The following is a 15,651-nucleotide window of genomic DNA, read 5'->3' as shown; positions in this document are numbered from 1 at the left end:
CTAATGCTGAACTGTTTCTCTAGTTGTAGATCCTTTCTTGAGCAGAGACTGCTGCACCGCTTCACCTCTTAGAGACACAAACATGTCCTTAGGGAAACCAGGTTGAATTTACATTGTATCCAACACATTTGGGGTGTTTAGTGTAGCRTCACTAGAAGAAAACTATTCCTATTCCAAGCTGTTACTTAATTCTCAATTTTATTAAMCTTCTTTCTCCAGGTGTAGCTTGATCTGTCCCAGAGCTGTTTAGTTTTGGGACCACAGGAAAAAGAGCGAGTTTTCCCTATCTGTAGAGACTGGAGTACAGGGAATAAGATAATTGCTAGTTCAAAAATAACTTGGTACACTTTAAAACTTGCAGAATAATGTCACTGAAATGCATGGAAACTCAAACAGATTAAAGGTATTTGGGTATTGTTGTTCCAGCGACTGCTGTAGCTGCTGTGCACTCCTGGGTAAAGCTGAACTTGCTCAGAGGAGAGTGAGCCCTGCTCTCTGCTGGATACCTGGATAGAGCTSTCACTCCCAGAAGTGGTTTTATCTAGCACAGGCTTGAAACACTTGGAAGATCAGGATAGGAGGGAATGGTACAGCTGCTGCTCTGGGCTCTTTGTGTGGGAGCAAACTGCTAAATCAGCTGGAGTGGCTGCAGCTTCTACGCTGGCATTAGACCTTCATATAAACTTGGTAATAAATTTTAATAGATGTATTGATTTAATTTTGACTCTAGTAAGAATCATAATAACTTTTAAAAAAATGTCTCAACATGTATAAAACTGGCAGCCAAGAAACTTAAAAATATTTCATAGTCTTACAGCTGAATCATTCAGGAATAAATTATGAGATTGTAAATAGTCTTAGATGTTCATCTTGTTTCCGTTGCCTATTTCTGCTGTCAAATAATCAAGTGGAAATAAATATTTCTTAATGCATTGGAATACCCCTGCAAATAGGCTGTATAACTTGAGTTTCTCACTTTGGGTTATGTTAAAGAGGAATAACAGAGTTTTAAATCTTTATGGTTGCTTCTGTAGTGCTCATAGTTTTTCAAGCATGTTTCAACTCCTCTCACCAATCAACCTTTTTAAACTGTTTAAATAATATTAGGTTCCATGTTCAGAAAACTTGAAAARTAGAGAATGTGATTATATTGCAGTAGTTGCAAAGCAGAAGCTCTGATATGATGGGAGTCTTTAGATAAGCACTTGGARTTTGAAGTGTGGTGATAAATGAACTTTTGATGGCACTCTGCACCTGCAACCTATTTCCTTTGGTTTAAACAGCTCATTTAGTGACTGTGGTAGTGGAGGGCATTTGAAAGCTGAAAAGAGAAAGCTGTTTCTACAACTTGTTATTTCGGTGTAGGTAAAGAAAGGACGGCTCTTAAAATTGAGGCAAGGTAACAAGGTAACTAGAAGTAATTGATTCAGTTCTGTTTTTAAGGACTGTGCTTGCTTTCTTTTAGATGTGAAACAAATTGCATAAATGTTTCCTCCCCTTCATGTCTTATTGAAGGCATATATGAGATTTTCATAAGGTGCCATCTGAAAATGTTGGCTGTTCCATGAGGAGATGCCAGCTATTAGTTTTTAAATAGAAAAAGGAAAAAAAAAACACCAAGGAAAAAAATACAAAACACAAAGCCCAACAAAAAGCCTCACCAAACTGATAATACATTGCATGGAGTTTTTTAGTTGAAGTTATCTTTAACTGTAGAATRTATCATGCTTAATAATGTAGCCTCAGCTTTTTATCCTGTGTTAATAGGTCATGTTTTATATTCAGGTATGTGTAGTGGTGTGATGTAACAGTTGTCAACTAGTRAGATTTGGCCTGAATTTAACAAAATAAACAGATTACAACTGCATGAAGAGATAAAAATAGTGAYTTAAAGTAATATTTTGTAAATTGAAGACTTCCAGTGGAATTTAGTGCACCGTATCTAGGAGYTGTGCTTAATAAAATACTGCAATCATAGTCTTATTTTAAAGCTATTTTAAAATTTTAAAGCTTATTTTTATTTTTAAAGCTTATTTTAAAGCTAAAGTGTCCTACACTGCTGTGCTGATGATTCTGCATCCTTTTTCCCTTCCTTTAGAAGACTCAGGAGTACAGATGTGCAGAAATCTCARCTGTCATTAAACATTTACCTTTTGTTTGCCTTCTTATGTGTTTTAGCTGGAATCAGATTTCTTGTATGCTAATTGTGCTAAAATCCCCTTAAGGCAGGGGAATTGTATTCCCTCCCTTGACTTGAGAATGGGACTTGTGGCAAGGCAGAGTCTGGTGATAAAATGCTTCTAGACACTGTTGGAATTGGCCTCTTGTGGGTGAGTGATCAATTAACTCACCCACAATGGGGACAGAGGTGAAATCGGGCTGTATCCATCCAGTGCAGCCTTATCCTTGAAAGGAGTCATTGTAGACAGGAGAAAAAAAACCAACAAAACCCAATCAAAAAAAACCCATCTGGGATCAGTGGGAGTAGCTCCTACAGTGAGGAACCAGCTTGAGTGTAATAAAAGTAAGTTCTTGGTCTTCTGAAACAAAGTTCTTCTAAGCCTTTCTACCCCATCAGTTCAGCTTCATAGGAATGATATTAAACTAGTAGTAAAAGAATAATCTCCAGTGCTTAAAGCAGTGGTACTGCTTGGSAGAGTTGACTTAAAGCTTCTACCAGGCACTTTTTTTTGTCTTGTGCTTTCAATTTAACTCTAAAGCCAAGCGTTGCAGAGGCTTGTTCCCAAGGGTGCTGCCTCTTAAGTCTTTCCTCCCTACAGCATCAGGAGACCAGCACTGGCCAAAGCCACACGGAGTTGTCAAGGGATGGTTAATAAAAGGCTTTGAGCAAATGCCATTAGAGCCTCTCCCTGAGGACGCTGAGCATGTACCACTCCCATGTGTATAAACTGTGATCCTGACTGCTGACACAGGCTGGGCATCCACTGCTGCAGGAGGGGCAGTTCAATGCAACTGCCTTTTTTTTTTTTTTGCCCCTGATTTGTTAAATTTTGTTCAATTTTTCCTTGTTCTGGATTAAACCCAGGATAGTCAAACACACCAGCCCTGYCCTTGTGTGGTGTTGGTGTGAATACAGGCTCTGTGTGGGCTGCTCTTGGGACATCACTCTTGTGCTGAGGAGGTGTCAGAATTTCAGGTAGTCTTTACAAAAAACTTCTTTTCAAGTACTCTGTTGATTTACACAGCCAGCAAGAGAAAATGTTTTYCTAGTTGACATCATTGCAGGTTAATTATTCCTGACAACAGCGGTTTTCTTGTTATCTATTACAGTTTTTAAACTTACGCYCCAAAATAATAATCAACCTATTTTTAAAATGTGGCTGTAGTCTCCATTATCATCAGTAAAGACTCAGAATTGTTGTTTGCCCCTGTTTTCTCACGGTTCACCTTGTAAGTTTCCGTGCAGTAATCAGCTGTTGCCTTYGCATCACAAATTGTGCTGTTTGCACCTTTCCTGTCTAATGATGGTATAAAGAGCATTTGGAGGCGGAAAGAGCTTGTGCTGGGGGCACTGACTCAGTCTGCGGATGGAGTACAGAACATGAAGTTCTCTTGTCTGCAGTGTGAAGTTGTGACAGATTGCACCAAAAGATTCTCTTTGCTCTTGACCCAGTCGGTTGAAGGAACTCGCAGGGCTGTTCCTGGGGCATTTTTTTTTTTGTCAGAAATCTCCCTAAGGTGATTCAGCTCTCGCCTACCTGTGTCTACAAGAGGCAGCAGCATTGTCACTGCATGTCTCTGAGGTCTGGGCTTGATTCTTGTGCTGCAGCTGAGCACAGGTTGAGGTTCTCCGAGCTCAGAAGCAGCTRAAGAGTATAATGCCTCTGGTCTATGTGTACTTGACGTTTCAATCCACCTGGCTGGCACATCCTTCATGAGATGGGATTGATGAAGAGTAAGGTGCTGTCCCCAAAATTCTGCAGCCCAAATGGTTAGCTAAGAGCTCCTAAAGGAGAAGAGTCCTCCAAACCAGAAAAAGAAGGGTTAATTAAGTAAGGAGTTTGCTTTAGATAATGTTGAAGTAAGGGATAGGTTATCTCCTGCAGTCCCTGATAGCTCCGAAGTCTAAACAGGGCTGTAAATGTTGGGATTGCCCTGTTTGCTCACCTTCTGCCCTGGTTCTTCAGAKGCGAGTGCCCCCGGTTCTTTCTCCTGAGCGACTCGTGGGTGACCGCGGGCAGTTCTTTTTGTCTCTGTCTCCAGCACATACATCCCTCGGTGCGGTGGGTACATCCCTCCCTTTGTCTCTTCCCGAGAAAAGATTTTGTGTGACAGCACCGCGTGACAGTTTGTGCRCTAAGCTGTGGATCTGTGCTAAAGGTTGGTTTCTTTCTGACTGTGAAAATAGGATTAGTCCCCCTTGCATTATCTATTTGAATGCCCTGAAATTTTACCTTCTTTCATAATTTWAAGCTAGTTTTACACCCCTGGATGCCAGACTGGCTTGTGAACAGTTGTCCAGGCTTTCCCTGCAAGTCCGTCTGTCCTGCTGTGCCGGTTATGTTAAGCGTGTTTTGCGCAATAGGGAAGAAACGGGAGAGAATTCAGAGAAGCCTGAGATTAGATGGTACAGTTTTTTTTTTTTTTTTTTTTTTTTTTTTTAGTATTAGTAGATCTAAAATCCACAATGAACCTGCTTTTAACAACTGCTTTATCAAAACTTTTTCCCCTCCTTTCGATTCGTAACAGCTTTTTGTCCTCAGCCACATTCACTTTATATACCTGTAAATCCTTCAGGATATATTTGTGTATTAGCAAATGGTGATGCAGACAGAGCTGCAAGGAATGTAAGGCTTTTGAAACCTGAGAGGTAAATACAATCCAACTCGCTCTCCCTAGATATTCTGCTTGTTCTCTTTAGATCCCACTTTCTGCCTTGTCCCAGCCTCCTGATGTGCAGGAGTGCGGGCTATGGCTGTTAAATTTTGAGGCAAAAGTGTGCCTTAGTTTTGCTTCTTTTTTAAAGATGGATGTGCAGTACAGAACTTTGTTTATTCATGTGGTTGTAGACTCATAAAGCAGTAGGAAAAAATTGCTGAAACTATTTCTACCCCAGTAAGGAAAGACAAGGAACTCCAGTTCTGAATGGAGGAGGCAATGGAAAATAAGCACTTCAACTCGTAGGAGTGTAGCCTTATAAGAATAAATACCACTAGGGACAAGAATGGGTTTGCTCTTGTTTCCTTAGGAGACTACTCTGGGCTCTCCTCTCTTCATGCCAGCACAGCAGCATTTTAGGCTGTTCATTGACGCCGGTCATTTCCCTGAAGTTTTAATTTGCTGTTCTATTCTGCTTTGTTAGTGGAAACATACTAATGGGTTTCAGTCTTTGACTCTTATTTATACAATTACAGGAGAATGTTTTACATCTTGGGAATCCCTGGAAACACATGTTTCTGTTCACTTGGAACTTTTTTGTTTTTGAATGCAAATAATGGATTGAAACTTCATTGTTGCCTCTCGGTTGGGAGCCCTTTGGCATGTGTAAGAAGCAGCTATTAATTTAGCCTTTCTGTGCTGATCAAACATGTATTTTCATGCTTTATAAGGCTTCCTTAGACTTGTCCTTTGTGTAATATTGTCCACTGCGATTTTACTTGCAGTGATTTTATGTGTTTGTTACGCAGCGACTATGATCTGCTGTGGAATAGGCATATGTGAATCTGCCACCCTTTTGAGAAGAAGCCATGTTAAAGGTGCTGACAAGTCATTAAATTTGCCTCTTCTGTCTACACCATTAGTTGTTTCATTACAAAATGCCTGGAGTGTAGCAGTTTCTTAGGGTCAGCATCCCTGTATGCCATACAGCTATCTCAATTACTTAAGCATTAATTACCCACAGAGTATTAGCAACTTCCCCAGCAGGTGAAAAAATGAGGTCTACGAAAAATAAGCAATCCAGTGTGGTAGAAAATGGAAGAAGGGCTCAAAACATGTGCACTAAGAGTGTCTGTCCTCTTTCTGAAGAGGCTCTTACAGCACATCTAGCTCTACCTCCTGAGCTTCTGCAGTCTGGGTGAGATTGATGGAATACCAGCAGTGACATTTGCCTCAGGTTAACTTCATGTCCCAGAGGCTCCATACAAGATAGGAGTGATCAGTCAGGGTTTTTKGACATCCTTACCATCTCCCTGAAAAGCTTTTAATATTTGGGGATGGATGGACAAGTGTACACCCCAGTTTGCCTTGRTCCCATGCCCATCATGTGCTCTCTCTGTTAGAAGTGCTGTCATGTTGTTTTACCTCTCTTCCTTAGATTGAAGTTGTCTTGAGGTTTTGGTGCAGCAAAAGGTGTGTTGATCATGTCTTGAAAACTTAGTGTTTTAACTAGCCATGTGATATTCTTGCTTGCATACTAACACTGGAGCATCAGGGAACTTCTTGAGAAGGTGGTGGAGCTGTTCTGAAGGACTGAGAATGCTGGAGACAATTATTTTCTCTATCCATCTGTCTCTGGTCTTCTATCAGTCCATTGGTTTCCTCCTTYCCCTCTATTCAAAAGCAAGGAATACTGGGCTTGCAAATTACAAGATTAATGAAGAATGCAGTAACTAAGGGGTCTGTCTTGTTCTGAAGCCAAGTTTCCCAGACCAGTCCTTTTAAGGAAAAAGACATAGTATCTGTCTGGCCCTGGAGTATCTTTTGCCTATAGTAACTGCTGAAGTGTGGAGAGGGGTTGTGAGGTCATTGGTTTTACTCTGTTTCTATCAAAAGTACTAAGTTTTCAAGCTTTGGCAGAGYTGGATACACTGTGGTGTGATCAATTCTGGCTCGGCCCAGAACAGGTTTTGTCTTAGAGWAAATATAGTCTGGAAAAGAAATGGACTCAAATCTATTAAGTTGTGCTCTGTTTTCTTCATTTGAACCCTTAGAAAAAGGAAGAATGCTCTCTGGCGGAGTTTTACTTTTAGTAATAATGTTCCTGCCCTAGAAAGGAAAAACTGTTGGGTTGTTCTGCTGTACTTCTCCAGGCTCCCTTTTYGAATTTTCCCAGCTTTTTTCCTTCTATTTCTTGTAAGATTGGAAAATGAATGACTGCAGATCTAAGCTTGACAGTGAAGAGCTGCTTTGTGTATTCCACTTGTGCTTAGTCAAAGCTAGTTCAGTTGATTTGCAGTAAACTATAAAACTGAGATTTTATCTKGTTTATGGAGGGAAGTAAAGTGCTGAAGTGTCAGCATCCCTGAACTGCTGCACCTGACCCAGCGAGACACCTGAAGTGAAATAAGCTTGTGATAGCAAGACARCTTATTTCATTTGAATTTGACTTCAAGAAGGATTTTAAGGATTTATATTTCTGTAGCAATGTAGATTGTGGAAGTATCTTTATAAACACTCGTAAAAGGTTTTGTGTCAAGTTGCTTTTGAAATGTGTATTTTTGCCATTAAGAATGGCATTATGAAATGAGAAAGCAGAAGCCAGACAGACTTGCTTCAGTATCATTGTAGTTTCTTTCCTTTTTTGACTGAAAACCCACATCCTGCTTCTGCTATTGGATTTCAGGCTTAAGTTATGGGAGACTCAAGTGATGGTCTTGCCATTTCAGTCACACTCATTTCAGGATTCCAAATGTTTTCCAGTGAGTTATTGTGGAAATAAACCAGCACAGGAAACAGACCTGCAATACTTTTCCAGGGCAAATGTTTTATGTGTATTCTGTAGTTGTGTAAATAGGGCCAGTAAGTGACATATCCAGTTTCATATGGGAAGTTTATTTTAGATTATGGTTTTCTACTCCAGTGTATCATCCACAATACCATCATCTCTCTGAACAATGTCTTCTGGGTATGGTTTTGTGCTCTTGACACGTGTAGCTGTGTAGAGAGGTTTTTCAGTTTCTGTACCTYTCACATGTACACATTGGTTTTCTTTGTCTGCCCTGCTTTATTGGGAAAGGTGTTGTCTCCCATACTTAGATGCAGTTCTGTTTTCCATCCAGGAGCTTTTCTTCTGCATTTTCTGGGCTACAGCAGTGTCAGTCCATTTACCTAAATTCCAGAAATACTGTTTAATCGATTACTGGGACACTGTGACCATAATGTGACTTCCTGTAACTGGRATATAAATATTTTAGAAAAGTTTAGACCTCTTCCAGACTAGTTAGGTGGGATTATTGTACAGGGGTTTAAAATTGTTAAATCAAAACATGTACAGTCAGATAAATTGTCCAGAGTTAAAACCTATTTAAGAGTGAGGGTCCCTGTGCCTTAGACCATGCCATGTTCTCCATACTGTGGTTATTCTGAGCGACACAGGGTCTGCAAGATGGGGTTTTTTAACTCTGCAGACTGTTTTCTTTCTCAGGCAAGATTTATAAATTGACCAGAACCTCATAGAGTGACCTTTACACGTGGGATTACATTGCCTGTTTAGGTAATGTACCGTAACCCGGTCATTATCTGTGTTAAAGATCTTGGATAATGACTGAATGTTACACTCTTTCTACTTGCTGGTAGCTGTATATTGTAAAAGTTAGTGCAACACTAGACCATTCTGGTCAGATGCCAAGGGCAAAAGTATGTGTTCTTTGCCAGGAACATGAATAATATTTTAGACACCTTGGACTACATTCACATGTTTGAACACTCATAACCCTTTCTGGCATCATTTCATCAACTAAGCTGTGGTAATTTTAAYAGTAGTCTTTATATAAAAAATGTAAGAAATTAAAACTCTAAAAGTAATAGGATTTGACAAAATAGATGGTAAAAAACAAACTTGAAAGTAAGAAGAATTTTTCTGATAATCTGCATTTTGAGATTAATGTTTATAAGGAGAGCTTKTGGGGGAGGAAAAAAGTCAGCAAAATTCTTTCATTTAGGCAATAATAAAGAGACTTTAAGCTTTGCTTACTATTGCGTCACAACCAGGGAGAAGAAAGCAGCCTAACTAGTAAAGAGGCTGCTGTACAGTATGTGATCTTGCCTGGRGGTGGTGTCTGAGCTGAGAAGGGACTGACCATTTCTCCAGCGACAGGAAGTTTTTGAACTTGACCAGCTTTTGAACCTAATCCGGTGTTAGAGTTACCTCCCTTTCAGCTGCATAATTTAGCAGTGGAACTGGAGAAGTCTTTTGTTTTGAAGACTCTCTTCTCCTTTCCAGAGAGGCTAAAAAGACCCTGCTKCTTTCATCTCTGCCAGTAGCAAGGGGTTTCTTGCTCATGCTTCAGGTTGAGTACTAGAGAGAGCATTGTAYTTATACACACCAGTGATCCCAAAAGCCTTGAGAGCTCATTTGCTTCTCTTGTAACACATAACTAACACTGAGGCATTGGACTTAGGGCAAAAATTTCAGCCACTCATCTGAAGAAGTGTTACTGGAATAACAAGAAGTTAAAAATGTTTTCTTTAGCTGGTAACAAGATGGATTTTTCATGCTGTGTGCTGAGATTTTGGACACAGATTTCAATCCCAAGAATCCAGAAAGCTTAAATCACCTTTCTTGGCATCAGTATTGAGATGATGCTTCAAACAGATTAAACATAAGCACACTCAGCATTAGAGGTGTTTGTTTCTAGCAAGTGGAAAAGAAATTGGGATGTTTCTGGAACCAGAAGGAAAATACAAGAAGTCTTTGTCCACAGAATCTAGTAAAACACTTTGAAAGAACAAAGAAACCTCTCTGTAAGCAGGTTAATGAGCTATTCAAATTGTGCCCACAAAAACTTAGAAGAAGGTGAACAGAAAGACAGCGAATCTGAAAGGCTAATATTTATCTGCAAAAGCTACTGTTGACCAGAAATTGAGGTTACCAGGTGTTAATTTGCCAGCTACCTCAYTTAATTGGGGAAAAATTAGAAGGAACCAGATTGTGCTCACGTCTTTTTTTCTCAGTTTGTAAAAAAAATTAATTCTAATGCAAAATGATGTAAGAGAAATAAAAGTAGGTGGTGGGAGTGGGATAAAACAGTGGCATCTGTAGCATCCCGCATCATGTGCCAGCAACTACTCCCTTGACAGCTGTACTGATTGGGCATACGAGAGCTTATGCCCATGTCTGATTTCAGTATTTTATTAGAAAAGTTGCTGTCAAAACTGAAATAWTKATGTAGGAAGTAGCCTAACTTTCTCTGATTGYGACATGTAAGTAGTATTTTGGGAGGTGTGCAGAGACAGGTGTTCAGAAGTGTTTTTGAGGCAAATGAATTTRTCTCGTAAATTAAAACATCACAGTCCTACATAATTGTTTTGTCACCAGACTAATTAAGCCAAGGGTTGTTCTCATTATGAATGGGGACCGCTCACCTTTGCTGTCTTTTGGGACTCTTCCTCTCCAGGTGACAACTGCCTGCTGGAAAAGGCTTTCTTTTACTTCCCCATTTTTGCCATGCTGCAGTTGGAGATGCCTGACCTTTTACAGCTCTGTTCCTGGATAAAGAGTGAAACTGCCCTGTTCCAGCAGACRTATATACAAGTATTGCAAATAGGGTTATGACTCAGCCTTTCCCCAGGGACTCGGTGCTGGAGCGAAGGCAGAAGGGGGAACAACACAGAGCCACAGACCAAAAGTGCTTAGAATTTCCCATCYTTAAATCAGCRTCCTTGTAATCTAGCAGAGTTAAAAGATGAATCAGCCCTACAAAAATGCAGAGCTGCTTGTGATTTGTTGGAGGTACAGGGGAATGGCAGGAATAGTCCAGGGACTGCGGTAATCTTTTGGAGACATACCAGGCTCAGCATTAACAGACAGAGATTCAGTGCCAGAGACATCAAGCTTTCTACAACAGAAGAGATGCCAAAAGCTCTGTTTGGGTTAGAGGATACTGAAGGGAAAGCCTCAGGGGTAATGGATCCTTGCCCAGTGAGCATAACCCCTGTCCCCGCTGTAACCTTGTGCTGAAGAGAGATTTTACATTTTCAGAAATATTTAAATATCACACAAGCTTTTGGAGGTTTGAACTTTGCTCACAGTAGATGGTGGATTTTGCTAATGATCTYGGAGAAGGAATAGTATTTATCTCCATGTTTAGTGTTAGAGGGAGCAGACATACTGAATGAAGACGTAAAAGACAGGGAACAAATCTGAACGTGTGATAATGTCAGACCTCTTTCTGTAGCTGATGTGAAGCTGGACTTAGTCAACTGCTAATCAGCTGCAAGCTGGGAGGGAGTTACTGGAGGCTGGAAGATTCTTCTAGGAATCAATATGCTAAATATATCGAGGAAGATACATTACAGACAGGAACACTTCCCGTTGATTGCCTGTGTGCTGATGAGGCTTGGAGTGAGGTGGCCCCGTTCCCAGCTCAGTCATCTGGTGCCTGTGTGGTTCAGTTGGAGGTGATGCTGCTCAAATTCCTGGGAAGTGGGTACACAAATGGGAGTGAAATGGCTTAAACTTGTTTCATGTCAGCCACCAAATMACCATTGGCTTGGACTCCTGGATAAAGTCGGTCTGGGACAAAGCATTTTTGTGTAGAATGCCAGAAAAAAGAATTCTGTGCTTTTTAATGACACAGTCTCCTGAACTTCATCCAGCTCCACCCTCAACAAAAAAAAGAAAGACTAAGAGCTTTAATGCCTTCTGAGGACATACATATGTCAGTTCAAGACTATTTAATAAACTCCTTTGAAGTCTTCATTCTTCACCTACCTCATGGCATCATTTCAGAAAGCAACACCGTGGAGTTTGAATGCTAGGCAAATACTCCAGAATAATTTAATCCTTAGGAGGTGTTGCCTGGGAGGTAGACCTCCATGGGAGTACTAAATATAAAGTGTTGGTCATTGTGGAAGACACCAGGTAGCTCTGCCTTGACTTCTTTTCTGTTCTGCTTTTGAGACCATGCACAGAACCCATTGTTCCCCAGCYACTGTGGCCTTTGAGCCAGAATACCTCAGTGGAAGACCTTCCTGTTAGCAGTCCTTAGGCAGGCAGCAAAGGAAAGCTGTCTGGCAGCAAATCCTAGCAAGCAGAGCTAGTTTAACTGGTCAAGCGTTTTTGGTTTTTTTTTTTTTTGTTTTTTTTTGGTTTTTTTTTTGTCTGCAGTACCAGGCTTTAATTGTCTGAAAATACCAGATCACTGTAAGCAGAGCCAAGGGTTGAGAAAACAGATACCCAGCTCCAGCAGTTCTAGGGTATATGCCTGGAACTGCTTTCCAAGAGCAAATAATCATTCCAGCTGTTAAGCACAAGTCAGCTGCAAGGAAATCTGGTGATCAAGGTAAACAGTTCTGCTTTTCTTGATGAAAAGTCATYGTGTGGCTCTAAGCTCTAAAGAGAATAGCACTGAGCACGGTCGCACACGTTTTCCATCGATTGGTTGGTAGGAAAAATTGATTGTGTGTGTGCTATACAGTGACTGTACATAGCTCTGTGTACAGCATCACGCTGCTTTCTCTCGCAATTTACCTATTCATCAAGTGTAAATAGCTGCTGTTTGCTGCAGCCGAGGCTGTGGGAATCAGTGAGTAAACCCTCTGCAGAATTAAACCCCCGGCAGTTTGCAAACAGCCAGAGCTTCCAGCTCCTGGCTGAACTGAAGAATCATAAGTGTGAAACGCGCTGCGAAAACATTTTTTGCTAGTGAAATGTGTGTTGTCCCGGTGGGAAGAAGGGCTCAGAGAAATTGCTTCTCTGCAGTTCAGAGTGTGTGGGTGTCCTGTCCCCACACAGTTTGCCAGAGATGCCTGCAGACTGTGCCTGCTGCRAAAGAGATTTTGCTCTTTAGGTACTTGAAAACACTTGGGTGCTTTATGCTGTAACACCAAATGTTCCACGTTACCTGCCACATGCCTGTACCTCAAAATATAGAAAACTGAGTCTTGTGATTTAAATGTGTGTACTGTGTATACCAGAGCGCTAGGAAACATTGCTGAGTTCAGGAGGACAGAGGAAAGGTGCAGAAGGCAACTTGGAGGCTTCGATGTCAGCATTCCTGTAGGAGTTTATGTTCTCTTTCTCCAGGTGTCTGAAAGCAGACCCTGAAGTTACGGAAAGCAATAGGTTAAAATCATGTTCTGTTGGGTATGTTTCCTCTAAATCCGTTTGAATGTTTTGAGGTTATAAGAGCTGGTGTCAGTTAAGGARAAAAATGAATTTGTGGYRAAAGACTTGGAGTCAGGAGGATGAGGCTTGTTCCTGGCTCTGCAGTGCATTTCCCATGTGACTGTGAAAGTCACAAAATCCTTTTGTTGCAATTTCCTATTCTTAGTGCGGGGATAGGAGCCTTTTTAGAGGCATGGTAGCATCTTTACAATTAATTAAGCATTAATGCCTTACATCCTARCTCTCTGGTGGAAATTCTACCACTGCTGTCTGAAAAACAATTGCTAAAGTCAGCACAGCTTTTAGGTTTCCAGAAGAATCTGCTTAATTTTGATTACTTTGAGTAGCATGTCCAAAACAAAACCTAGGGGGAGTCTTTGGGTATGCACACATTTCTYCCATCACACTGACCTTGACTGTAAATGGCCTTTTGAGGTGGTTTGGAGGTGCTAGTTCAGCCTCAGCTTCTTTTTAATATACTTGTAAAGAAATGGTTGTAAATGGGTTTATTTACAATTCAATTATGTTGCTCTTTTTCTGTGCTAAATTCGTTTCCTTCTGCTTTAAAGGGCTTCATTGTACAGCACAGTTGTCACTGAGGATGGGAAGTGTCACTCAGAGCAGAAACTGATGATAGGAATAAAATTACTGTGTTCCTGTAGATTTGCTTGAGTGCCAACTCCCATTTCTGACCTGTCACATAATTGGAACCAACCCTGACCTGTGTAGGTGGGTGACCACCAACACAGCTCATTACAGCTGTCAGGTTGGGTTTTCTTGGTGGGGCTGTTATTGGAGGGAGGTAAATGTGTACTGCAAGTAGAGAAGCAGGAGTGAATTCTTGCTCATCTTCTTTTCACCCTTTCTTTTCATCTTCTGCCGTTACTCTCTATTTTCCTTGCTTTCTGCCTGTCATGTAGTGTTGGGGATAAGAATAAAATGGTTTTAATTCAGAACAGGGAGAACGGAAGGATGCTTTGTCAAGATTAAATACTTCTGGAAGTAGAAATCTTAAATTTTGGGATTCAACAAGCCTAATGCCTCAGCTTTATGCATTATTCCCATATGTTTCTTGTGTATTCAACATGAATACTTGGAGGCATAGGAAGCCAGGCTGCCCATBTGCCAAATAAGGTTGAACTTGCTGTATCCATAGGTACCTACTTAATGGAAGGGTTGCATTTCTTCCGGGTCTATAAAGCATTTAAAGGTCGTTGAACTAAAGACCATGTCAATGCAGCTGTTGCCAAGATGAATTAACTTGTGCTGCAGGAACAATGAATCCATTTAGGACCTCTGAAACCAAGATTTTTGTTACAAATTTCGAATCGCAGAAATACTAGAATGTGGTGGGGAAAAATWCAGAGCTTCCCGAGGGAGGTGTGGAGTTTTCTCCCATTTTAATTTCTTTTGTTTTGCCTCTCTGCTTACAGATTCTCACAAACATAAAGATAAACACAAAGACCGAGAACACCGGCACAAAGAGCACAAGAAGGACAAGGAAAAAGACCGGGAAAAGTCCAAGCACAGTAATAGGTGAGGAAAAAGTGGATGAAGTCTTTGTAGGCTAAAACACCATTGAATGTGCAGTCTTACTATGATAATAAATGAGTATGGAATCGCTACATTTTGAGTGTGGTTTATATAAGTGTAGGTGCWTTAAGCCTGATTTTTGTCATTGCTTCATTTCCATGTGGGTGGCTGAAGCCATGTATCTTGCAAATGTGAGCTGATACTAATGTATAAAAGATTATTGTAGCTTAGTGTTGTTAAAGGTGTAGAAAACTAGCTCAGCTTCACCTTCATGCAGATTGATCAGTTTTGTTCATAACATTTTGTGTGTGATTCCAGTTGTTTGTCAGAAATGTGGAGTTTTCTTCATGCTGGTGTAAATCCACACTGCTTTAGCACAGTGACCCCCATGTGGCTGCTAAGCCTTCTCTTTATTAGAGATGCCTGGAAAGATGGCCCTCCACAATGATGTCCTTGGTCTGCCACCACAGGGGCTGAATTTCTCACCTGTTTGAAGCAGCACTGGGAAATTCTGCTGGGTTGGATGTATTCAAAAGGGCCGTGTGCTGTTTTGTCCAATGTGATTGATACACCACACCGCCACTGTATGGGGAAGGAAGGTGTTTGATTCCWGTCATTTGCTCTGTCACCCACACTGATGTGATGGCCTGTAGCTCTTGAGCTGGTGAATTCCATGGTCCATTTGCTACCCTAGCCTTGGCTGTGAGCTGCAGGAAGCAAGATGTGGAGGTCTGTGTGATAATTTGGTGTGGCAGAGCACGAGGCAAGTACGTCACAGCAAGCATGTTACTTGGAGTTTTCCTCATTGTAACTCCTGAAACACAAATGTCATGGAGCCTACATTGCCACCAAAACTTGCAAAAAAATGTCTCTGGAGAGAAAGTTTCTAGTGTGATATTTGGTGAGTRACAGATAGTGTTTATGTTGTGGCCAAGCAAGTGTATTAAGTAACTGCTGTGCAACTGTGATAGCACTGTCCAAAAAGGAACAAAAAAGCTTGTGTTAACAATGATTTCTGTTATGAAGAGGGATGGAAAGGAGGAAGTGTGTGCAGAACAGTGGGTTTATTTCATYGGGGGGTCACACTTGATTAGAATTTTCTGTGATCT

The 15,651-nt window shown here is 40.9% G+C and overlaps 1 protein-coding gene across 1 annotated transcript in view; it reads left to right on the top strand.

The window, feature by feature from the left end:
* TOP1 (DNA topoisomerase I) overlaps positions 1-15,651 on the top strand; it is a 65,150-nt gene that overhangs the window by 14,506 nt on the left and 34,993 nt on the right. Inside the window, exon 3 of the mRNA XM_057378409.1 lies at positions 14,443-14,545. Within this exon, the coding sequence (XP_057234392.1) occupies positions 14,443-14,545 (103 nt within the window). The remainder of the gene's footprint in view (positions 1-14,442; positions 14,546-15,651) is intronic.

Source organism: Malurus melanocephalus, unplaced genomic scaffold (assembly GCF_030028575.1).
Source record: "Malurus melanocephalus ecotype Western Australia unplaced genomic scaffold, MMel_1.1 scaffold_356, whole genome shotgun sequence".
Lineage (NCBI taxonomy): Eukaryota > Metazoa > Chordata > Aves > Passeriformes > Maluridae > Malurus > Malurus melanocephalus.
This window is presented reverse-complemented; position numbering and strand designations above follow the sequence as displayed.